Source organism: Epinephelus fuscoguttatus, linkage group LG10 (assembly GCF_011397635.1).
Source record: "Epinephelus fuscoguttatus linkage group LG10, E.fuscoguttatus.final_Chr_v1".
Classification (NCBI taxonomy): Eukaryota; Metazoa; Chordata; class Actinopteri; order Perciformes; family Serranidae; genus Epinephelus; species Epinephelus fuscoguttatus.
The window spans coordinates 14,693,107-14,718,752 of record NC_064761.1 but is presented as its reverse complement, the minus strand read 5'-3'; the positions used below and the strand labels follow the sequence as shown (position 1 = coordinate 14,718,752).

The 25,646-nt window shown below is 41.7% G+C and overlaps 1 protein-coding gene across 2 annotated transcripts in view; it reads right to left on the bottom strand.

Annotated features, from left to right (window-relative positions):
* Positions 1–23,167, bottom strand: part of LOC125895800 (collagen alpha-1(XXIV) chain) — a 115,279-nt gene extending 92,112 nt beyond the window's left edge. For both annotated transcript variants that reach the window (XM_049587911.1, XM_049587910.1), the window contains exons 1-3: positions 22,658–23,167; positions 10,799–10,869; positions 1,326–2,701 (exon numbers count right to left, since the gene is read on the bottom strand). In XM_049587911.1, coding sequence (XP_049443868.1) covers positions 1,326–2,701; positions 10,799–10,869; positions 22,658–22,710 — 1,500 coding nt within the window. In that variant the 5' untranslated portion in view covers positions 22,711–23,167. The remainder of the gene's footprint in view (positions 1–1,325; positions 2,702–10,798; positions 10,870–22,657) is intronic.
* Positions 23,168–25,646: the final 2,479 nt, after the last annotated feature.

Here is a 25,646-nt window from a genome sequence, read left to right as displayed (position 1 = left end):
TCAAACTGTCAAACTGATAAAAAGTTGGGTGACTTGGCCAACATGTTGTAAATAGGCACCAAGCACTGTCCACTGGCCAGACCGACTTTTAATTTTACAGCTCAACAGTACGGTAAAATATATTTCTGAAAACATCTGAGGCGAGAAATAGGCAATGCAGTTACAATTTCTTGATTCATATTTGACAAATGCTACCTAGTTTAACAGTCTGAAAGCAGTTCACAAGCAGCTATTGACATAAGAGCTGCATTAGAGACTCCACGCCTCTGATTGGTTCTTTATGTTCACATTTAGTTTGGCCATTAGAGGCAACATGAAAAGACAGAAGAATATGATTGTTTCACAGATCATCTGTCTAATGTACTCCTGTGTGTAGTGTGTAGTTAACAACTTTTTTTTTGTCTTTTGTTTTTTAAGTAACCAACTGTAGCTTTAAAAGAGGCAACAGCACATACTGAGCCACTGACCTTCAGCTGACCCAGCATTCAAAGCATGTCTGCATCAGAGTGGTTCAAGTAGCCAAGGCATACACACAGTTAAAGATAACAGCTTAACAGCACAAAAGTTCTAATTAATCAATACTTTTGCCAAATTGTGAGCAACTGGAAAAGGGCCTGTGGCGTAGACTGTATCATGCTCATAATACCACAGTACACCAAACTCAGCCTCTGAGACGTGAAGATAAGTTGCAACAACTCAGTGCTGGCAAGCTCTGTTCCATCTACAGACCTGCAGGCACTTCATAGGTGAGGTAGTATTATGGAAACTGGTAGATGAGTCCAGACATATTACATCATTACATACACTTCATTTAAACGGAGCAGATATAAAGACACACATCTCACTCATGGAAACATAAGCAATGCCTGTAAATCTGAGCTATGAAAGCATGTTCAGTGGCAAAGCTATCCTGACAGCTGGCTTACATCATAAGGCTGGATGCCAGGGTGTACCTCCATCATTCAGATGAGTTATACTCTCTAACATTAGAGCAAAAAGTGGCTGACAGTATTTCAGCGAGGGAATGACGTGTTATTTTAACAACTTGTAGATACATGAAAAAAGAACAGTGCTTGGACATGCTATCACCTCTAAATCACTACACCGCCCTGCCAAAATATTTTTCACATATCCTGGGTGTATGTAACAAAGCCAACTTTTACACAGAATTTTAACTGTGATGGCCATAAATTACCTTTGATTGCCTTGCATTAATGTTTTCCTCTTGAGCATGTGCAGCAATTCACTGACTTGTGTCTCAACTCTTTGAATAATGTTCCATTAACTCACAGCTCTGCTTGTCATTCATAAATTCTGTTACTTACCGGAGAACCTGGCTCTCCTTTTGGGCCACGGAAACCATCTTCGTAGTCATAGAAATAGTCTGGATCCTCATATCCATAATCATATCCTCCCATGTCTACATCATCATAGCTGCCATCAGGATCATGCTGTTCTGAGGTGTCCACCTGATTCTCCCTGTACAAAGTGGTGCCATTGGCTTTCAGATGAGTTTCCAGAAGCTTTTGTGTCGGTTGGGGCCCAGAGTGAGAGCCCCTGGAGCTGTCGATGGAGTTGTTCCTGAGTCCTTCCTTCACTCGACCTTGCCTGACTGGGGAAATCAGGCCTGGGGTGGCTTCTGGAGTCTGCAGTGTCCCGGAGCTGCTCTCTTCCTCTGTGCTGTTTTCAGAGTGATCAGTATTCCCCTGGGGGCTGATTCCTTTTGCCAACACATTTTTGGAAGTGGTGATAGTTGTGCTATAAGCAAGATCCAGAACTGCTCTTCCACTCAGGGTTAAGGTGGGGCTGTCAGGCTGAGGTGAAGAAGTGGTGATGTGGGCAAGGGGATCCAATGTGGAAATGTGGCTTTGGTCCCCCAAATGAGGTTGTACTGATGGGCTCAGAGTTGAATACTGTGTGACGAAACTACCTGGGGACACTTTAAAAGCTGCTGTGGCTTTTAAGGGGGTATGATGGGTAGCTGCTACTCCAATAGGGGACTTTGTCAAGGGGTTAGAAGGTGGGTCATTTGCCTCAATATCCAAACCAGGATGTGGCAAAGGCAATCGGTAAGTGTCGGCCAGCCGGCACTGTGTTTTAAGGTACTTGCAGTAGTGCGCGGCAGCTTGGGCAGAGGGATAGATATCTAGTTGGCAGACTCGACCATTGAACTGTGCCGCTTTGGAGTTCATCCTCCCTAGAGTGAAGAGACCCCCAGAATCCCCCAATGTCTGAGATCTTGCCAGGGTCTGTTCTTGCTGCTGCACAGCCCCACAATCCGCATAGAAGGACACTGAGCGTGCACGAACACCCACAGCAAAAGGGTGCTGGCGCCCATCCTGCCAGTTGTAGGTGAAGTAGATGGAGGCTTTCTCAGCAGTGTAAACCACCACTCTGCGTGGCAGCAGCTGAATGCCAAAATGCAGCCTGTCCCTGCTATCTTTGACACTAAAAAGAAAAGCATTGTTTGCTCTCCAGGAGCTTAGGCTAACCACAACAGAAAACTCCTCGCCAATCTCCGGCGGGAACAGACTTCCTGCTGGAGCCTCATAGAGGGAGTTTGAGTCGAGTAATACCCCATGTCCAGAAACAGGAAGATTCAGGGGTGAGGGAACAGTGGTGTAAGTAGCTAAAGGTGAGCTTGTTCTCTCGTCTGTGCTGCTTTGAGATGTGAGCCCCAATCGATAGAGGATATCCACTCCTGAAGGACAGAGAAGAAAATGGTAAGGTTAACATGCCAAAAATAGATCACAAAGCAGGTAAGTTTTTGCTAAATAGTTTTGTTTTTTGATGGTTAAAAAAAAGAAAAAGAAAAAGGTCCTAGACATCTTAGGGTATCTGTTTTGTGTTTTCACCAAAACAAGTTTAAATATGTAAAACTGGCATTAGAGTGCATCTCCTCATGCATCTCAAGTGACCACTTGTGATTGGCTCTCACTAACAGCTAACCTTACCTAATGGTTGGTAAAGGGTTTAACGCCAGTATTTGGACATTTTGGTGTCAGTGTGAGTTTGGTGACACCGTTTACCAGCTGCTACTGTTGTCGAATTGAACATTTTCTACTTTTATTTAACTATGCTGTTAAACAATAACATAATTTCCAGAAAACTGAACTTTAAAAAAACGGAATTAAAAGATGTTGGATTGTTACATGAATAGAGCAAATGGGGCAATGATGGTAAAGGAATTGAGTATGTTTGACAAACCAAGAAAGACAATTTTCTTTTAACTGCCCTGACAAAAATATAGTGAGATTCTAAGCATCCTGTGGTTACGGGAGAAATAAAATGTAATTACTACAGTATGAATCATGCCTTTGTTTGTATTTAATGAAACAATTGTTCTGCACGAAGTCTTTTGTGGAAATGAAATGATGCAGAGACAACAGATTTTGTTTTTACAATATATAATTGCATGAATATGATTGTTATTTAAGTCATTACCGACCCCCATAGGGTGCACCAGATATTTGTACATATTGTCAGAATTCTCTTTGTTCACAAACTGGTTTAATAGGTGTCAAAAAAATATTTTTTCTTCCTCCATGGCTGCTAATTTTAACTAAAGAAAGACACGTCACTGCAACAAATGCAAACAAATGTAGACATTACATAATCTGTTCTTGTTCGAGTCAAACGACTAAGGAAAGAAAAAACTGATTGGTCAGACATTATACACTTACAACAGTCTCCCTGTGATGCTGGTGACCCCTCCCTGTTTTTCTCTTCGAGTAAGTACCAGAGAGGCAGCTGCAGCCCAGATGAGTGGAAGGGACTAGAGAAGGATGGGGCCTGACTAGGATACAGGAAACCAGTCCACACAGCCTTTTTGAATCAATCTGCCACCAGAGATTCATGAGAGCAGCTTTCCTCCAAATGGTCCTGTCATACTTTACCATGCCCACAGGTAATTCTTCAAAGAACTGATGCTAAGGCTGCTGACAGTGAGGCTCGACCAGGCAAAAGCACTTAAAAATTATTTGGAGACAGAGGATATTCTGTGCAGTTTGGGCTTTGAGTAAAAGCACTGGACAAATAACTAGGCTGGAGGGCAGTGTGTCATATGTGTCACATATGTCAGCACTGAGCAGTGACAGTTCCAGGAAAAAAGTAAAAATGGCATTATTAATATGACAAATGGGAACAAGGACACCTGACACATATTGTAACTGTAAACGTCAACTGAATTACAAAACAGGTCGGTCATGTTTGAAGCTGACCTGACCTGTGTATCTGTGTGTGTTCACATGCGAAAGAAAGAGGGAGAGGAAAAAGAACAATGAGAGTGAGTGACCGTGTGCATCTGTGAGCATGCTGGAAGACTGAGGCATCAGCAATATGTAAATACTGTATGTGTGTTTGTGTGCATGTGTACTAGTGCATCTAAGTGTTCTGGGAGATCTCAGGGGCAGTTTTAGGTATTTTCATTGCTAATCCAGAGACACTTCTTTCCTTTGAAGCAACTCCTCCTCTGTATTTGGGGAGCCTACTTTCAAAGAAGGGTCAGTTGATTTTGTATCACTGAGGGGGAACTGAATGCACTAACACAGCCAGCGATCTACATCTCCAGAGCAAAGCTTTAAACTGCCTTATTGTCTTCTATTACACATTTCACCCGTTTGATTAGAAAGGGTGCTTTCTGATTCAGAGAACTGTGGGTTCACAGTGTTAACAACCATAAGGATTGCAGACACTAAAAAAAGACATCAAAGCTATAACATGCCTATTTCATATCAGTTGCACATGTACAACCTTTTGGCCTATCACCTTGGTCTGGGGATCAAATGAAACTGCCAGCAACTTCAAAATTCTGCAACATCTACTGAAAACAAATGTGTGAACTACCAGATGGTGACTTTGTATACAAACGGCTGCATAGGAACTGTTTAAAGAAGCATCAGAAACTGAAGCATATTGTCAGTCACGAGTCATACCTGACCATGAGTTTTCCAAGTTTTAGACAGAAAGAAAACTAGTAGCCATCTTGTGTCCCAACATTTGTGACACAGGTTTTAGGTTAGGCTGAAAAGGACCTGATATAATCAATTTACCCCTGCGTGTTTTATACTTTCAGCAGTGAGGACCATTAAATACTGTTACACCAATCCATACAACTGGATCTGTGTTGACGCAGATGTTCTGCCTGGTTCCAGACCTCTGAATCAGCCCACTTCACCAAGTTCATGTTGAATGCTTCGTCTGGCATTTTGACATGAAACAGCAGTTTCTCGGTTGAATTAATAAATGATCCAGTGAGTGCCACAAGGGGAATAATGATTAGCCAATCAGAGCCTCAAGTGAGACTAACACTGTTGTCAAGCTGTTGTCAAGCTGTGTGCTGGAACCAATGAAGAGTAATAACAATTATTAGTGCTATAGACAAGATAGACGCTGCTACTGACATTGTTCTACATTGACATGTTCACTCAGTGTCACCTGTCATCATAGTTGGTTTAATTTTGCTTCGCTCATCTCCTAAAGCAGCGCAAAATAATTATGTTGGCATGGCTATTAATCAGTGTGGACTAAAAATTTATGTCAAATTACGTTTGATAGGTTGGAGATTACTTTGGGAAAATCGAATCCCTCCTCCCCACCAAAATTAGTTATAGGAGAGGCAATGTCAGACTATAGATGAAAGACTGTTCACAATTTTGAATGATGAAGGTCTAGCAAAAGTTCAGTCAGGAAGACTTTGCTTTTGCATGCTTAGGCCTGTAAAAAAAAAATTTCATACCATGTGCAATTCACTCCTCACCCATGCACACTCACAACTTCAAGATGTCATGTCGGGGCCAGTCAACTGAGGTATCAGCTGTTCTATCAGCTGATCATATTTAACCAATAGCAGAGCGACACACCTTCACTGTTAGCCAATCATCGTTTTAAAAATGATTCTCTTACTGCCTTTAGTATGTTCATGCTGCAGTTGTGCGCACCCTCCAACTCCCCATCGTCACCTAGTCTTCACAGATTCATCAGCTTCATCGGCCTCAGAGTCACCAGTTACCACCACCACCACCATTGTCTGGGCTCATCATCACATATCATCTGTTAATCTGTATGCCTATAATCTGTATAAAATGAGTCACCTGTCTCTCCTGACTGAGCCATCAGGCAAGCAGATATTTACTTAATTTTATGAGATTCCAGATCAGCATCCACGACTATTACTTTATCACTGTCACAATGCAATTTATTTATTTTCTTTAGAACCAAGAATTTATTGGCATTCGTATGTACTTACATATTTTGCTTACATTTGATTCTTCTTTGTTACATACATACAAAAAACCGAAGTTATACAAGAAATGTATAAACTAAACAGTTGAATCAGTAACAGTTTGGCAAACAACTCAGTCTTGTTGGATTGTTTGATATTCCTCTGCACAAATCACAAATACACTCGGACAGTTCTCCTAAGACAGCACAGTTTAACAGTGTTTCACATTGGCAAATTTAAGTAAGCACTTATGGGAGACCATCTAGTTCTGAAAATGTCCATCTTAAAATGAAGGTGTGCTGTTACCTTCTCCATTACATATACCTTCACCCTCTCATGCCACTGAAGTATAGTAGGACGACGAAGCGGTTTAAGCCATGATAGAGTTATCATCTTCCTGCCTACTAATAGTAGGACTTGCAATAGATACAGCTTCCTTTTTTCCAATCTTCCCTTAGGGAGTGCTCCAATAATATAAAATTGTGGAGTCAGAGGTAAAACAATGTTCAATATAGAGAATAATTCTTTACGAATCCCCTCCCAATAATTTTTTAACTTTAGGCAGTCCCAAAATATGTGTGTGTGGTCACCGATCTGATGACATTCCCTCCAGCACAAATTCGTTTTACTACTATCAAATTTGGAAGTTATGGAGGGAGTTCTAAAATACCTCATTTTTAATTTCCAGTTGAATTCTTTCCACATTGGACTACTGGTTAATTTATGCCCTTCTTCACACACATCTTCCCAGCATGTATCTTCAATAATAACATTCATTTCTAACTCCCATTTCTCTTTTATATCAAGAGCACTCCCCGACATCAGCAAATACAATGCAATTATTACTGTAACCTAGAGCAATACAATACAATACAAACAATACAAAGTAAGTGTCAGCTGAAACTAAAGAGAAAAGAGCACTGATATAGGATTGGTGCTTGTTATTAGGCATTACTCTGCATTAACATATCAGAATTGGTACAGTATCCCGAGAAAAAAGTGGCATCATTCAACATGCTGTTGTCTAATAAATTGCCTAAACTCTCTGTTTATTTCAAACGTATATACGTACATACATATATCTAAGATCTGAAGTTGTGACATTCATGTGCATGTCTGTTCAGGGTTGAAGTGCATGAAGGATCTCTAAGGTCAAACATCTTCACATAACTTAAGAGACTAAGTGTATGGAAATCACAGAAATGCATTTTATGGCAAGAGTATAGTAGTAATACACTAGACTCACAAGTCAGTCTTTAGACGCTTCGCTTAAAGGGACAAAAAGCGAAATGGTTTCACCGCTAGGTTTGCTGTTGTGCACTGCCTGTAGACCAAAACAAAGTGTGTCATGAGCCACACCTTCCTCTACCTCTGCACATCCAGACGGTCCCGGTGTTTCTTCCACAGGCTCCACTTCACCCAGCTGCCCGATATACCCGCTGCTTCTTCCGACATTAACCTGAATAACAAACCAGGGCTCCGTGCTCCAGTTGGATCCAAACGGAGAGCCGGGGCTAACGTTAGCTAGGAAGCTAGCGGAGACTAACTGGCTGTGCTGGCAGCTGAGTGAAGTGGAGCCTGAGGAGGAAGCACTGGTTAGCCCCAGTTTCACTACAGGCAGATTCACTCGCCACAGGGGCGAGGAAATAAAACCTTAACAGCCAACTTAGTTTGGCTTAGTTTAGCAGTTAGCAATGTCTTTCACTCACACTCAGTCTCTGCTGTGTTTGGCTATTTCCCTGCTTTCCTGTTAGCGTTAGCACTAGTCGGCTGCCACGCTAACGTCCCTACTCTTCTCCATGAGCTGGAGCTGGAGCCCGCAAGCCCGCAAGCCCGCGTGCCTGCCAGGCTCACGGCTCGAGCTCACGGAGAAGAGTAGGGACGTTAGGGTTAGCTCCTGGAGTTAGCACTAGAGCTACTACAGTTACTGGAGTAACTTACAGCTATGGAGTGCTTCTACCAGCTCTTCTAGTCACTGAGCCTCGCCTCCATCTCAGCAAATACATTACATTTATTACATTGAAGTAGGCAGGGAAATAGCTAAACACAGCCCGCCAGGCTGCCTGCCGGGCTACATTTTCCAATGCTAATTGCAAATGTTAGCTGGGCTGCCGGGCTATTCACCTGACACAACAGTATCGCCTGACCCATTGCTGGGACCGAGCCACTAATAACTCAAGCTCCGGACATTAACACATGCTACGATTTCACATGAACGTACATGAACGCGCAGCCGGACCGGCTTGCCGGCTTGTAAACAAGGGGCTGGAAATCAACACAGAGAGAGGGTGTGTGAGGTCATGCTCTACTCCAGATGAAATTACACCTCTAGTTCTTCACATAGCAATTTTTTAATTCCTTCAATCTAGAAATGATGAATTTCGCTTATTGCTCCTTTAACTAAAGACTGATGTCTTTCTCCCTGATTTTGTGTTTAGATGGGTGGATACTATTTCAGAGTTTAAAAAAACTCCCTACATTGCAGAACCAATAGTCCAATGGTCCTTCAGTGGCTCGCTGAACGCTTGTGCTCATAAACACAGTCCGACTGCGTTAAAAGTTTTAAACAAAGTCGCTGTAAGTCCTTCATTTCCACAATCTTGTGGACTGAGCACACATTTGATAAAACGGAGTTAAATCTCTTAGCATCCATTTTCAAGCTCTCTGTGTGTTTGTTTCCTTGCGGACGAGAAAAGGGGGAGCGCACTTTTCCGGGAGAGTGTGTCCTTTTAAAAAAATGCAAGAGGCGTTGCTTTGTTGCCGGCCGTTTTCTCTGGTGTGTTAAACACACTTTAGAAAGGAGTGTCCCCAGACTATCAGAAGGCGGAGATCTCTGATTGTCTGGTGGCGAGACTAGTAATACACTATATTTGGCTCTAAGGTGGACCACTTATCAGATTAATACAGCTAGTAAGGGAAGAAACATTTGTTGGGAAAAAGCATAGTCCACCGGTGTTTGAACAATGAAAACAGTTTAACAGATGCATTCTTATTCCTGTTTAAGTGCTTTGGAGGGAGGGAAGGAAAGAGGGACAGAACTAGAGACAGAAAGTTCAATACACACAGCACATCATCTTAGACACTGTTTTGCCAAATTTTTAGTCCTACAGTCTAGGTAGGGAGACTATCTATCTGCAGCTGATCTAAGCAGGCACGGAGATGTCCTTGACATTCTTAGCCCGAGGTAAAGTCAGCCCAGATTCCAATTAACCTGTCTCATATGTGAAGACAAGCTGCTCTAGCACCCTGTGCACATTCCTCCCCTCGTTATGATGGATTGATCCTGCTCTGAGTGGGCTCATCAACTACAGAAGCATGGAGGGCAGACAATGCAATGAGGGGAGGGATCCTTGAAGCGGTTTGTTTCCTCTGTGCAAGGGGCAGTAGACAATGCACATACATGTGGAGATGTGAACAAAAATGTGTGGATTCATCATGAGGTCAACATTAAGTTAAGTGTGCATTACACTGTGTGGTATTTCTGGCAGTGGCCCAATGATATGCCATTCAAAAAACAATATATCCTCTCAGATTCACTGAGTGCAGCCCTGCTGATTCAAAACACATCAGAGTTTTCTTTACATACTTTTGACAGCATGCTTTCTTGCTGTGTGAAGCCAAGTTCTTTCAAGGAAATCACGCCCCTGATTAATATGTGAGATTATACTTTAACTGTCCAACAGCTTTAAAGAAACTGTTTCTAATGTTCTGATTCTGACCTGATGAAAAAAATACTCCTGTTGTCATCAACTCCTAACTTCTACCCTTCTCACCTTCAATTCTTCTCCTCCTTGTTGTTTTATTTTTTGTTTCTTTAATGTATTGATATCACTTTATCCCCAGAATTGACCAGCAGAGACACAGTTGTCAATACATGCTAAGCATTTGACTAAGATATCCTCTTCCTCTTTGTCTGAGTGATTGGTGTACTTACGTTTACATGTGACATATTTAGAGTCTTCTCTGATGGACCGGAGATCAGTGAGGGGAAAAACAATGGATAAGCAGAGAGGCAACAAAGGTTGAGAGGCTATTTAGGCTGCTTCTACATGCATGCTGTGGACTGGAGAGCAAGAGCAGGCATGTCAAAAGAGAAGATTAAAAACATGAAGAGCAAAAGAGGAGCTCCTGTTTGCAGTCACTGTCCTCCATGCTCCAAAAATAAACTAGAAAGCAATACAAATTCACCTTTGAGGTTCTATCTGGAAGTACTTTGGATCTTGTCCTACAAGGTAAAAGGTAATGCACTATTGGGTGGGGGGTGCACCAATCAAAACTTTGTTCGATCTCAGAACCGCTTCTGAAACCTTAACTGAGATTATCTGCAAATTCTGGGAATAAGTCTGATACCAGTGTTCTTTTTTTCCCCAAGATTTTCACTACAAGGAACTCAATAGAAAGATTGTTATGAAAAGTGGCACAAGGCCAGAGATGAATGAGGTGCTAAAAACAGACTGTAGACATGGCTGAGTGGTCAAATGTCAGGGATAGTAGTTCACTAGTCACAAAAACAAAAAAAAATAGTGATAATCTTGATGCTAATGTTAATTTATGCATCAGGGTTTTGTTGTTTACCTTGAGCTAGATAGTCTTCTTCTCCAGAGAGTACTGCTGAGCATACTGACAGGAGCAGGATGAAGTTCCACCTAGAGGGACACACAAACACAAATTGATAACAGATTAGCTCATATTAACAGCAATCTACTGAAACATAAATGTAAGTAAAGTAGACAATGCAATCATTACTTGTGTCAAGCAAATTAAGAACAATTCTGATCATAATTCTGCTAAACAGACGAGCACAAGCTTTCAGAAACACATTTTTTTAGGAGGTGGGCAATAATGTCAATCTTTGTATCTATGTATTTATACACGCATATGTCCACTTATTCCTTTAAGGAACAGACTGCCATTCAATCACAGGGCAAATACACATACAAACACACATATATTAGCATGTATGACTAATTCTGAGTGTCTGAGTTGCCTTGTGTGTTGCAGCCTGGGATGAAAACCAGAACTCCAGGATGAAAACAAAGCAAATACCAGGGAGAGAGGAACATGATAACCGTAAACATAAATTCATGCATGGTCTTTCTTACTGTGAGGCAACACTGCTAACCACTTAACATCAACAGCACACTTTCCTATCCAATTACAATCCTGGTGATACACTTTATACAAGATATTGCTCTTCATCATGAAGATGCATGCCAAGTGGTTTTCACTGTATATGAAACCCTGTCAGAGGAGAGCATTAGTATACTTCATCCTGATCCTGCATGCTGATTATCCTGAGTACACTAAGACAGAGCATAGTCACACAGCTGCACTAATACTCAAATCAAATAAGAAAGCAACTCTCCAGAAAACAGCAGCCTCTTGTTAACGTTTTGCCCCAGTCACAGTGAATTACAGAGGACAAACGTGTGGTTAATCTGAGAAAAACACCAATGACTACATCTTGGCTGTTTTTCCATTGAGTCATTAACTATTACAAGTCAAGTCTTATCCTGCTGACATAAGGAGAAAAAGGAGAGTCTCCTTGAAGTCAGATGTTTGGAGTAGAAGGCGCAAGTCTCTTGAGTGATGCTGAGAGCAAAAACTGCCTGATGGCATACCACTTGACACTGGAACACGAGTGACGTATGTTGCCATTTATAAGTGCCACAAGCTAGCATTCTAAAATTACTAGTGACATATCACTCTGAATCTAATCTAATATAAGCTGCTGCTAGAACAAGAGAGGCATACCATCACAGCCACGTCTTGATCTCTGTGCTGCTGGATCTCTTTATAATAGGGCCTTGAGGTGATGACAATTATTTGAGACAGAGGAGGTTGAAAATATTTCCTGTAACAGCACAAGTATAGGAATGGCCAAGATACAGTGAGGAAGAACGGAAGAATACACTTTTCTTGCAATGGTTTTTTTTTATGATACATCATAGCAGGACAAACACAGGTGTACTTAATAGCATTAATTATTATTCAAGTATGTTCAACTTAGGTGTGTAAGTTAGCTAAAAGCATTCCATTAAACTGGTGCACAAATTAAATGGGCCCTGGAACTAAAACACCAAAGTTAAAGCTAATGGGAAGCAGTCATCGTTAATGAGACTGCTTAGCTGCACCTGTGTTTGCCAAAACATCCACATTCTGTAATTAAATTAAACAATGCAACTGTTAAATCTGTTGAATATAAACTTTGACTCCTCTCATAGCATGGGAAGAGCTGGGAGACTTCACTCGTTATAATAACACAAATTTATATGAGATGGCACAAAGAAATAAGCTTAATTAACCAGACAAAATGGTCAGTAACTGAACATTAACGGTCGTCCACACAGTGATGTAACGTTAAGCTAATTGTGAAGCTAGCAAGCTCACGTCAACCAACGTTAGCTAACATTACCCTTCACTAAAGCTAAAATTACTTTATGCTGGTATAACTAAACTTAGAATGATGTATCAGAATCAAGCTGTTAATTTTTACGCAACACACGCTATTTACAGCAATCATACCTCGAGAGACAGCTCACTCGGACAGAAATGTCAAAGTTATCTTGTGTTAGATTAGCATTAATGCTACAAACTAGCATAGTGAAGTTCAGCAAATCCTCACCCTCTTCCCGAGCCTTTTTAAGCAAAATTTATAAACACCTGGCAGCCAGTTACAAACGAGAATGTTGTAACAATTTATAAAAATGACTAGGAATACACCATTTATCGGCTGCACAAGAGTATTGGCCTGTAGGCAAAGATGACATTTACCAATAGTCGATATTTTTCTGCTGCGTCACATCAGTTTTGCGCAGGCTAAAAAGCAGCGCTAACGGTGTACCGTTGTCCTGGGGACACTAGCAAACGTGTTTGGGACGGACAGAAATCTTTCCCGCTGGCCGTCGGGACGGAGGGATGCGATAAATTCACTATCAACAAACAATAATTCCGTGTTTAAATCGGTAGGAGAGCTAATTAATTAACATTAACTGATAGCAGCTGGAACTAGCTCCTGACTGACTGACCCTATGATGCGTTTAAGCTCTCTTTGGTTAAAAAAAAAAAAAGGCAAAGTTGGGCAAAGGTAAATTGTAACATCCTCATGAGGTGTTCAAATGTAATCTTGTAAAATGTACTTTTTGACGAGAAACTTGAACAATTACAGATGTCTGAAGGAGAGATGTGTCAGTGTTTTCACAGCAATAGGCTATAAAAAAGATATTAAAGAGAAAATTTTTTAGATGCACTCACTTTATTTGGTATGCCTGTTCAACTGCTTGTTAAAGCAAATAGCTAATCAGCCAATCAAGTGGCAGCAACTCAATGCATTTAGGCATGTGGACATGGTCAAGACGACCTGCTGAAGTTCAAACCGAGCATCAGAATGGGGAAGGAAGGTGATTTACGTGACTTTGAACGTGACATGGTTGTTGGTGCCAGACAGGCTGGTCTGAGTATTTCAGAAACTGCTGATCTACTGGGATTCACAGAGGATGATCGGAAAAAGAGAAAACATCCAGTGAGCAGCAGTTCTCTGGGTGAAAATACCTTGTTGATGCCAGAGGTCAGAGAAGAATGGCCAGTCTGGTTCAAAATAATAGAAAGGCAACAGTAATTCAAATAAGCACTCATTACAACCAAGGTATGCAGAAGACCATCTCCGAAAAAAACAACACGTCAAAGCTTGAAGCAGATGGGCTACAGCAGCAGAAAACCACATCGCGTGCCACTCCTGTCAGCTAAGAACAGGAAACTGCTACAATTGGCACAGGCTCACCAAACTTGCACAATAGAAGATTGGAAAAACGTTGCCTGGTCTGATGAGTCTCGATTTCTGCTGCAACATTCAGATGGTAGGGTCAGAATTTGGCGTAAACAACATGAAAGCGTGGATCCATCCTGCCTTGTATGAACGGTTCAGGCTGGTGGTGGTGGTGTAATGGCGTGGGGGGAATTTTTTGGCACACTCTGGGCCCCTTCATATCAATTGAGCATTGTTTAAACACCACAGCCTACCTGAGTATTGTTGCTGACCATGTCCATCCCTTTATGACCACAGTGTACCCATCTTCTGATGGCTACTTCCAGCAGGATAACGCACCATGTCACAAAGCTCAGAACATCTTCAACATGACAATGAGTTCGCTGTACTCCAATTGCCTCCGCAGTCACCAGATCTCAATCCAATTGATCACCTTTGGGATGTGGTAAAACATGGATGTGCAGCCGACAAATCTACAGCAACTGTGTGATGCTATCATGTCAATATGGACCAAAATCTCTGAGGAATGTTTCCAGCACGTTGTTGAATCAATGCCACCAAGAATTAAGGCAGTTCTGAAGGTAAAAAGGGTCCAACCTAGTACTAGCAAGGTGTACCTAATAAAGTGGCTGGTGAGTGTGGTAAAAAGGCCCGTGTTTTTCATGTGACAGAAGATATTTCAAATGTTATATACTATGATTGTGCATGATTGGATTTGTGCTCGTTCAATGGTAGTATAATGAAGGACTGCATGACTTTAAAACTGTTGAGTTATTACAGGTTGACACAATGGTGTCTTAGAACTTGGAACATTTTAGTCTTTTCATTTTACAGACAAAACAATTAATTGATTAATCAGGAAAAAAATAATTAATTGATAGTGAAGGTAATCCTTACTTTCAGTCCAAGTCTTTTTTTGGTTTAAATCAGTTGTTGGAACATGTTAAAAAGAAGTGGGAGCCCCTTAAAAGGCAACCTGACTCCACTGTTTACGAAGACTTTCAGCTTTGACATTTTTATGTCTGAAAATATGGCGAAAAGTCATGCAGGGAGCATTTTTCTGTCATGTTTTATTGTTTTCAGACAATGATGGATTTCGTCTCAAAGGCACATTTGGTTAATAACAATTTAATGCTGTTCATGGAAGCATGCCTCAGCACAGCTATGACCACAAAGAGGGAAAAGCCCCAGCTGAGATTTAGAGAGAAGTGTCACGCTTGCCTTTTAAGAATTTCTTTTGTAACTTGCAAAGAGCACTTTGCCTCATCAATCTTCAAAGGGGTTGTCAACTCAGGCTTTTTTTGATTAACAGGACCACAGATGCCATGTAATTGACAACAGTAATCCTTCTACAAAATTTTGCATTTGTATAACAATATAGGAATGCACGTCTTCACATACGAAACACTTTTGCAAATGTCACCATGCTCAAAACAGATGGAAAAAGAAATAAAGAGAGAAATTCTTTAGCTTATGCTCCACTACTTTTAGAAGATTTCTTTATTACAGACAGTGCTGATCATACAATGCGATGAGTTACAAATACTGCATCTTACTGCAATAGATTCCTTTGACCTTCACTGACCCCACCTCTAGGTGGCACTGCCCTCCATTAACTCCTTTAACCAGCATGTAGCTCTACAATCACTGAAATGTAAAGGAGCCCAGAGGAGTGTGCATTGAACACATTGCATTGATGTTATTTTCCCTTATTCAGATGAGATTTTCACACACAGATGACGTTAATATCAGCTTGAAAGGCAGTGGGGTGCAATGTGTAAAATACATTCAGGCCAGGGATTACACAGACCACCATGTACAACCACCACCACATGTTTTTTTTATCTTTATTCCCACAGTTTTAAGATAAAATCTCCAAACCTACACAAACAGCAGGATATGTTGTGTTGTTCTTGTTATACGCTGTCACCGGCCTTGTGCCAGTTTTAGTAGGCTCTATAGGATAGCAATATATAGGACATAAGGGTAGTATACTTAAATAATATGGTTGGTTTAAAATGTTATACTGTTTAAACTACAGATATACACTACAGTTTTTTGCTCATGTTTTCCCCTGATCTCTGTCAATCAGATCACATGTAAAAACCCCAATTTTAATCAAACCATAAAACCTTAACTGGAAAATTGAATAAAAACTTGTAAATGTGGCAAAATGTGCGTACAAACTTGCGTCAAAGTCACCGACATGTCATCTCTTTTCTCCTACAACTTTAACCCACAACATATTTTATCACAGGATTTATCATGTACAGCCTCAAAGCATACTCTGTGCATTACAACAAAATCAATCACATCGACAACCCTGTACATAGTAACAGCCGCTGACACAACCCAAAGTAGCTTCTGGCACTTCACATGGTGATTTTCAACACAGTGTGGTGGCAGTACAAAAGACAGGAGGAGACAGAAGCCCTGCTATTTTAATATGCGGTCAGACTACGTCAGAGTGCTATCAATCACAGGCTGCTGTAACACCTTAAACCTCCAGGGATTGCTATGTGAGTGTGATGGCTGCAAACAGCATGGCATCAGACTCACAAACATCTCTCCTCCATGGGCCTTTCAGGACCGGATTAACCCAGCAGAGAGGCTACCAGTGTTTGTGTGGCCCCGTTTGACGGAAAGCTACAGACAGGCAGCCATGTTTGTTTTCCCAGAGCAAAACAAAGAGAAAGACAGAGAAAAGAGTGAGAGGAGGAGAGAAAAAGACAACAAGTAGAAACACTGTGAGCTGTCTGTCACCTGTTCCCCATCTAGAAAGTGGTGCGACATTCCAGTGCCGGGAACACAGACATAACCCAAAAGCAGGAAAAAGCAATAGAGGCAAACAAGGGGGGAATATATGATTACAATCATTCATCTGTTGAGAGAGGATAAAAACTGACATTTATGAAACCAGTGAGTAGCTGGTTTTGCTTTAAAGTTGGCAGTGTTTAAAAGTAGAACAAATGAAAAAAAAAAAACTAAATATAACACTTAACATTCCCTTTTGGAGTGTCAAGTGGGGCCATCTGATGCTGATTCGGGCAGCTTTCTTCTGCCTGTCACACAGTCTCTCTGTTCAGGGCTATTTAAGGAATCCCTGAGACTCAGGCTCTGGGCATTGCTTCAGCACATCTACAGTGATGTAAGTACCTTAAAGGGATACTCCACCCTTCATATGATTAGTTGTATATCAAGTTACTCACCCCCATGTTACTTTGAATTCTCGAAGAAAGCTTTGTCTTTCTTGCATGTTTCTGGTGAGCGAAGAATCCAAAAACCGAGAAAATTCTTGATGAATTAAAGCCATAGGCGACCATATTCAACATTAGTAAAATGATATCAAAACATCAGATTACAAACTCGCACACAACTTCAAATCCAAATGTCATTTATCCAGTCGTATGCTCAATAATCCCCATACAGACAGCCGCGTCTGACGGTGAACTGGGCTAAAGATTATACGTATCTATGCTCTCTTCAAAGCCAGATTCCATTGACAGAAACAGTAATTTTACCTCACTGAACACGGGAGCTGAAACTGCTGGAAACTGATTGAGGCAGTGGTATACTAGCAGCTCCCATGCTCAGCAAGGTAAAATTGCTGTTTTTGTTGATGGAGTCTGGCTTCGAAGAGAGTATAGGTACGTTTCACTCTCATTTCAGTTCCCCTTCGGAAACAGCTGTCGGTTTGGGAATTATTGAGCTGACGACTGGATAAATGAGACTTAAATTATACTGTGTGAGCTGTGTAAGAGTTTAGTTTTTTTGTTGTTAAACATGGTTACTTATTTGCTACTTCAATTCATCAAGAATTTCATAATGAATTTAAAGTAACATGGGGTGAGTAATTGATATACAAATGATCTTTTGGAGAGTAAAGTATTCCTTTACCCTGCCATTTACTATGCTCCTGTCTCAGCATCAGTTGGTGAACTTTATGTATCTTATAACCTTTGACAATTTTTAAGCATCAAATTTTTTCATAATGCAAAAAAGATGGAGAAGAAGAAACTGAGTTCCTCATATCCGGGACATTGGCTACAAGCAGAGCCACCAGTTGCATCGTTTCTTCGTTAAATCCTATGCTAAATCCCTGTCCAAGTGACAGCACACTATAGCATGCTCTCCAGCCCTTGCAGTTAATGGAAAAGACTGCTGAAAGCAAGACAAAGCTCCCCAAACACTGCTCTGTTGACTAAGGGAAATACCACTATGTGGGGAGTGGGTGTCATGTCAGGACTATAAATAATCACAACTTAAAACTCCCCTCTGCAATGAATCATTCCAACAGTAACAGATCTTGCCTTTCTCCCCTCCAAATTAGCTTGGATCCCTAACAATGGATCATTCAACTGAGGAAAAAGGCTGAGAGGCAAATGGAGAGGTAAAGTGCTCGATTTGGTTTGGCAAACAGGAGCAAAGTCACTTACGTTCTGTTTACAGTCCTCATAAGGAAAGGGAAACTATTTTCTTACTTTCATCATTGATGTCTGTCATGGGGTGACTCTGTGAGCAGTGACATTCGCAGTACACTGTTTACATGTCTAATTTGGCGGTCCACTTAACCAAATCCATTAGTATCAACAAAGCATGCCAAGCTGTTAATCTACCCAAACAACTCCGAAATGTTTAACTTCTTGAGGGGATAAACAAAAATGACAATAAAATTGCTGTTGATCTGTGTTGGGGGTAAAAATTATGTACAACAGCAGCTCCTCTTTGCTTTGCCTTTGGTGGAAAGTTCTTTGATTTGTAAGGACATGTTGGACCATCTAAACAAACCTGATGGGAGTCACCTTGACTGACTCGCCTCATTTCATCCCTTCTGTTGACTTTGAAAAGACTGTTTCTGCCTTCAGAGTATCACAACAGTTGATGTAGCACTCTGTAGGCGTGCTCCACATAGAGTCATTATTCAGAAAGTTGAGGTTTATAGAGCTTGACCTTGCAGCATTTGCCTAACCTCCACTCTTATATGCCCCATGGCAAAAAATGTGGTTCAGTTGAGCCCAAGTTTTAAATGGAGCGGAATTCAAAACAGAAGGAAGGCAATAACTCTGACACATAAACTGACAGAGTCCTCTCAGGAGCTGTAATGAGGCTCATAATAGAAGTCGCTTCGCAGAGACATCAAACTGTGAGAGAAATAAATTATACATCTGAAAAACTACATCCATCATATATACAGAAGATCTCCTCCTGTTGAAACACAGCATCACACACACTCTCTCTCTCTCTCTCTCTCTCTCTCTCTCTCTCTCTCACACACACACACACACACACACACACACACACATTGTTCACATGCTAAGGCCAAGCGGATATTTCTCTCAATGGAAACGTCTGAGCCTCTTACTAATCAGGTGTTCTGTTCCTGCATGCTTCGCTTCTCAATCTCGACCAAAACATTCCTGGACACGAGCAAGTAACAGATGCACAGCCAATATCTGCTCCCACTGGCCGTGTTTCAGCTTTAGCACCTGTATCCTGATCGTGATTACTTCATTATGGAGGCACTAAGTGGGCTTGTCTTCTTCTCATGTCTAAACTGCCTTCAGCAAAAATTAGCAGGTCAACAAGTTTCCAGGTTTCAATTGCCCACTCTCTTCCTGGCCAAGATTTGAAATACGTTTCAGGTCTGATACATTTCCAAACCACCCCAGGCAACTCATGAATAAAAATATGAATCTATATATAATTTTCTAAGACCGGTGTGTCATATCCGGATGCTTCTTAATTGAAGAGGAGCAGAGTGTGGGGCATGTTTGTACTCACTCAGGAGTCAAGAGGTCACTGCAGACCAGAGCAAAGATTGACTTAGTCCACAAGACAGTGAGCAGACAAAGGGCTGTGAGTAAACTTCCACTGGCCTTTAATAGTTTGCCCTTTTCCTGTTGCGGGGGGGCCTGCAGATGTTAGGAGGGTTAAATACACTCACTCACACAGGCAGGCCAAAAATCCCTACAGGCACTGGTGTGGAGACGGTGAGTGTGTAGCAGCAAGAAGGTGAGCGGGCTGTGATTACAGGTGAGAAGTTGCCTATCACCTGGGACCATCGACACATTTCTCTTTTTAAGTTGTAGTCAGCTTCACAGCTGTGATCATTGAAGGGTTAGGTCACATATTATTCCACCTTGCCTATCAACAGACCTCATTATAAGCAGAAAAATAGTTCCTAAGGTGTTCTCAGTGATGTCTGTAGGTTATCCTCAGGGTCATGGGCATTGTTTCTTGTAAGACACTTTGCTCTGTGTGAGGGTTATAACATTTTTTACATCTCTCAGACAACTTTTACTCACCTCCATTGCAACAGTTCTCAGCAGGGATACACAACACTAGCAGATACCAATCGCTGGGATGTTGTATTGGGTTAACCGCTCTTTTAAAGGTGCTGTGTGTAGGATTTTGTGGTGTCTTGAGGTTGCAGATTGCAACCAACTGAAACTTCTCCTGTGTCCCAAGCATGCAGGAGGACTACAGTGGCTGACATGAAAACGTAAATGTTGGTTTGTCCCTTCTGCACACGACATGACGAACTCCTTAAAAGATGACCCACTCCTTATGTAGGTATAAACAGCTCATTCCAAGGTTACTAAAACACAACATTTTTTAGTTTGAGGTGATTATACACTAATAAAAACATTGTTATGAATATTATATTCTATTTCTGCCAATAAATCCCCCTAAATCCTACATACTGGACCTTTAAGCTGCACGTTATACCACCCATACAGAATTCAACTAAGCTTATGACTCTTACTGGCCAAAAATGACAGACTCTTACGCTTAAAGTACATGGAAAACAAAACAAAAGATGTGTGGCCATATTTAAGGTAATTACAGTATATGCAATGATAGCTTCAGGGTGAGCTTCAGCATTTGTACCTCATGTAATGACAACAAGAATTGGAGAGCAGTGACATGGAAAACACTGTCCCAGTAGACTTGTCTGTGGCTCAGTCAAATAAGAACACTGTTGATATTTGCATCCTCATGTAAATAAAGTCTACCTGCAGTGCTTTCAGTAACTGTTATGCCTCATTATCAGTAGGGTACCCTCCTCCATTTCCAACTATGTTCATACACATACCTTCGCAACACACTGAACACACTTTCTGATAAAGCCCAGGAGCCCCAGACTGAATTTATCAAACTAAATGTCACTGTCTCAGTGCACTGGGCAAAAACAAACTCCACCTCATGAAGACATCAGTTAGTAAATTTAACATTTCTATCAGCCACTAGTCTAGACCCCCTCCTCCTAAGTATAGCCCATCTTCACTTCCTGAAAAGCTTGCATCATCACCTCATTATGGGAACTACCAGACAGCGATGAGGAGACAGCATGCTCTTAGTCAGTATGTGAGTAGCTTTGACTCTCTGCAGCCATAGCCTACAGTACAACCACCGCCAGCAATGGAGCAGCAATCCCTGCAACAGTGGGTGATTGTCTGGAGCTCAGGAGCCAGTTAACCACTGATGCATACACACTAACTCTCACAGTGATTTCAAGGGAGGCCACACTTGTTCTCAGTCAACACAGATCTACCATAAGGCTCTCATTTTCACCCTCAAGGACAAAAAAAAATGGATCAGTCAGGATTTCAGGTCCACTTTGTTTTCCATCGAGCAAAGTCTATCAGCACAGAACAACAGGATGCATTGTGAGCTCAGCTCTTTTTAGATCTTATCTGGAAGGGAGTCATAATAGAGTACAGACAACTTGGACTCACTTCTGATAAAAGAAAATACATTTCCTGTCAAGTAGCCTATGGAGGCATGCACATTTCTATAGCTCAGCTACAGTGCTACAGTCCCAGCTGAATGCAACAGGACAACAAAACCTGCATGCAGGATGTCAATAATAAACACTTCCATGAGGAATGTTTAGGCTTAAAGGCACTAAATAGATTTTCCATTTCAAGTGTAAACAGTTTGACAAAGTTGCTCTTATGCTTATATATCACCAAACAGTACAACAATAATGTATCAGTGATAAATGCTGAGTGAATGCTGAAGCATCATTGCTTCCAAGCCAATTCTCTGTGTTTATCCCCCAGCTTATCATAGCTATGTGAATGAAAGATCAATCAATCCAGTTTCTAAGAGACAGGGTTGGCAGTTGGCCACATGGTATTCAGATTATACTGTAGGAGATCCCAGGCTGCATGTTCATATGGCGAGTTCAAAGCCAAGACTTGTGCACTTACTACTGCTAAAGATGTCAGCTGCATTCATCAAGAGCAACCACAAATGTAAAGAGAATTTCACAGCGAATACCCTGTTCAAAGCTAAAGTCCACATGTGCACATGTACTGTAGCTTGCATGATTATTGTGCAGAACTTAAGAATGAAAAGTACAACACACAAAAGGATCTCATTAAAAACACTCTAAAAGGAATAAAAAATAATTACAGAGAGCAATGATTCCAATATTAAACTCTATGCATGAAAATACTGTATTTCAGTCACGTTTTGAAGGCAGAAACTTGTAGCTGCAGGGACTTTGTTTAGTCATTTGGCGCCCCTGTCAGGGAAAGACGCCAGAGAACAGAACTAAGTCACCCAGTTGCCATTTTATATGTGAATCTGTTCTGGGAACAGTCTCAGAGGCGCATAGGTAGCCGAACATCTGCATACTATTAAACCAAATGCCCACTTACGTTGCTGCCGCGGAAACGTGTCCACTCCTTGTCCGTTGAGCTCCTAAATGCATTTGTATGCATTTGTCCAGGCAGCAGAGATCTGGGTGAAAACAGAATCACACTCAAGAGGATACCTGCTCATGGGCTAACCCTTTGGTTAACAGCCAAAGGAAGCGTAAAGTGGACGGAGGAGTTCTGCCACCTCAGAATTTCCTCATCGTCTTGCAGTCAGGAGGAGAGATGTCTCCCACTCGTTCTAGGCAGAGCTAGTCAGATCCTTTGCGCTCTGCGGCGCGCAATGATCGGGCTATTTCTATCCAAAGTGGAGACGCGCAAGAGTTGCATAGAAAAAGTTGGCTTGGAGAGCGGCAATTCGGGCTGCAGCAATGTCAACTCGACTGCTGTGCGGGATACAGAGAGTCAGAGCTCGACTGCTTCTCTCACAGAGTGGTCTCCAACATAATAGCAGATCCAGCTCTGTGCGTCTTTACCCCCAGGCGGTGGTTTCTGCTATGTGCCTTGACTTGCACTGATGCAAGGGGACCCGTATTCACCTCAACACAACTCCTACCAGCTGGTGGTGTTGGATTTCACTTACTCGTGACATCACGGATGGACTTTTGGGTTGTGTTCATCAATGTCTGTTTTGACTACTGTATTAGGTCCACTAAATATATATATATATCAACTGTATAATCTGCAGGCTACAGGGCATGTTCTAAATCACCATTAACTTGCTTGCAAACACACACACACACACACACACACACACACACACACACACACACACACACACACACGCACTCTGACACATACTGTAGAGTACACACCAAGACTGGAATACTACCAGAGAAAATAGAGGAAATCAGCTGATGCAGCCTCCTGTTGTTTGCTGACAAGCAAATCTGCCAGGTGTTGCAGCTGCACTGTTGTTCCGGCAATATGGCAAAAATATCCAGCATTAGGCAACTCACATCATGATGAGTTTACAACACTTTATTTTACTCAATGAACAGTCTTTGCACACATACCCCTAAAAGTACACCCTTATCTAAGAGCATATTTTCTCTGCAGGGGAGTGGGGTGTGGAGTACCCAGTTTGCTCTGTAGTGATTAGACACAGCTAAAGTTAATTTGAACCTCATATGCACTTGGCAGGATGAACATAAGCCACAACGAGTTCAGTCTTTTGGGCCTTGCTTGGTTGGTTAATGATCCTGCAGAGTTCAAACTGTCAGAAATGATGCAAATAATGATATAGGAATGTCGAGTTTAATGTGAAAATATGCAACAGTATGTGCAAAGCGCAGGCCCGCGGCATGTGGTGTTGCTGTACATAAAACAACCCTATTTTCTTTAGCCAGCACCCAAATAATTACATGTTAGAGTAGGGCCTCCTAATTAACTGCATTTCTACTTACATAAAATGAAATGAAGCAATTACGCAATAGACCACCATGTGACATAATCCTGTACAGGTCTAAGAAAATGAAATGTGTATGAACAGGTTGGGTAGCATGCCATGTGGTATGAGAGGTTTTGATTTGGCAGCATCAGCTCCAGCTGCTTCATAGTGTTTAGTCTTGAGATTTACACAAACACAGATTTATTAGGTGTACAAACTCTGTTTATCATGAAACATTTTTGCTCTGGCACTGATTATAGTTGGAAATAACCCTTCTTTGTTTCTCTGTAACTGAACACAGCACCGCCGTGTTTCCTCTTTGAAAATGACACCGTTTCTTTTCTTTATCTCTGCCATCAATTTTTCCAAACAAACACGCTCTAACCTACTTCCACCTTTCTCGATCAAGGTTAACCCATTAACCCAGAACAAACAGAGCTCTGTGGGTCCCTGAGCCAAACCCCTCCAAACACACACACACACCCGAGCATCCTCCTCCAGACGTCCCCAGTCTCCCTCAGCTCAGCCTGGACGAGGGAGAGGGAGTCCATATGGTTTGCAGTTTAGGGAACTGGGGCGACGCTACTAAGAGACAGAGCAGTTCCTGCCTCTAATCCCAGGTGGAGCACTCAGGGTTTCTTAACCTGAAAACAGCAGAGGACAGATACAGTGAACAGTCACAATGCCCAAACAAGGAGTATTATAAGAGAGGTCAAAGCGACATGGAAACTGCGAGTGAGCCTGCCAGCCAGTTTAAACAGGGAGGTTAATAAAGAGCATTCATTTGCCTGCAAACAAGCTACGGAGGTCTGTGTGTGTCTCCAGCAGTGGGTCAAACCCTCTTCCCCCTCTTCATCAAAGACAGTTGTCTCTGAGGAGGAAGCACTTTGCACTAGATGCGCTCTCTCTCTCTCTCTCTCTCTCTCTCTCTCTCTCTCTCTCTTGCTGGCTTTGCCATCAGCCAGCATCTCGGGACAGCAATGCTTCGACCAGATGTTTTCTTCCACTTCCAGGAAATAAAAATGTTGAGATGATGCTGGTTCTCTGACAAGACCGTGAATCAACATCATGAACAAATGAATTACATGATCAGTTTGTAGCAAAGCCACTGGAGGTTTCAATAATATCTCTCTTAGAGTAAGTGGAGCATTCACCATTTGCTGACTGGTAAACACTTGGGAGCATGACGTGTATTGAAAACCTTAATGAAATAATTGATATAGGGCCTGTTGTGCTGCAAAAAGCTCCTATAAAGCATTTTTCTATATTATACTATAAAATTACTTCAGCCAAGTATGCACGCAGATTTACAGCAAACTTTTCAAGATGAATTTTCTCCTTTTTTTTCACTACATGTCCAGATGTGTATTAATCAGTCCATTGTGCACTGAGCACCAGAACGTTAGGCCCAGAGAGTGACTGGTGTCCGTTAATCAGAATCAGATCACCTCTCTTTTGCTCTCTTGAGGAACGGGCAGACGCAGATGAGCGTGTGCTGACCCCCTCCTGAAACATGTGGTATTCCCCTTTTGTAGTAACTTATCCAATGAGATGGCCAATAAATGTGCTGTAATGAGGCCAGAATCACCATGGTAGTTGATG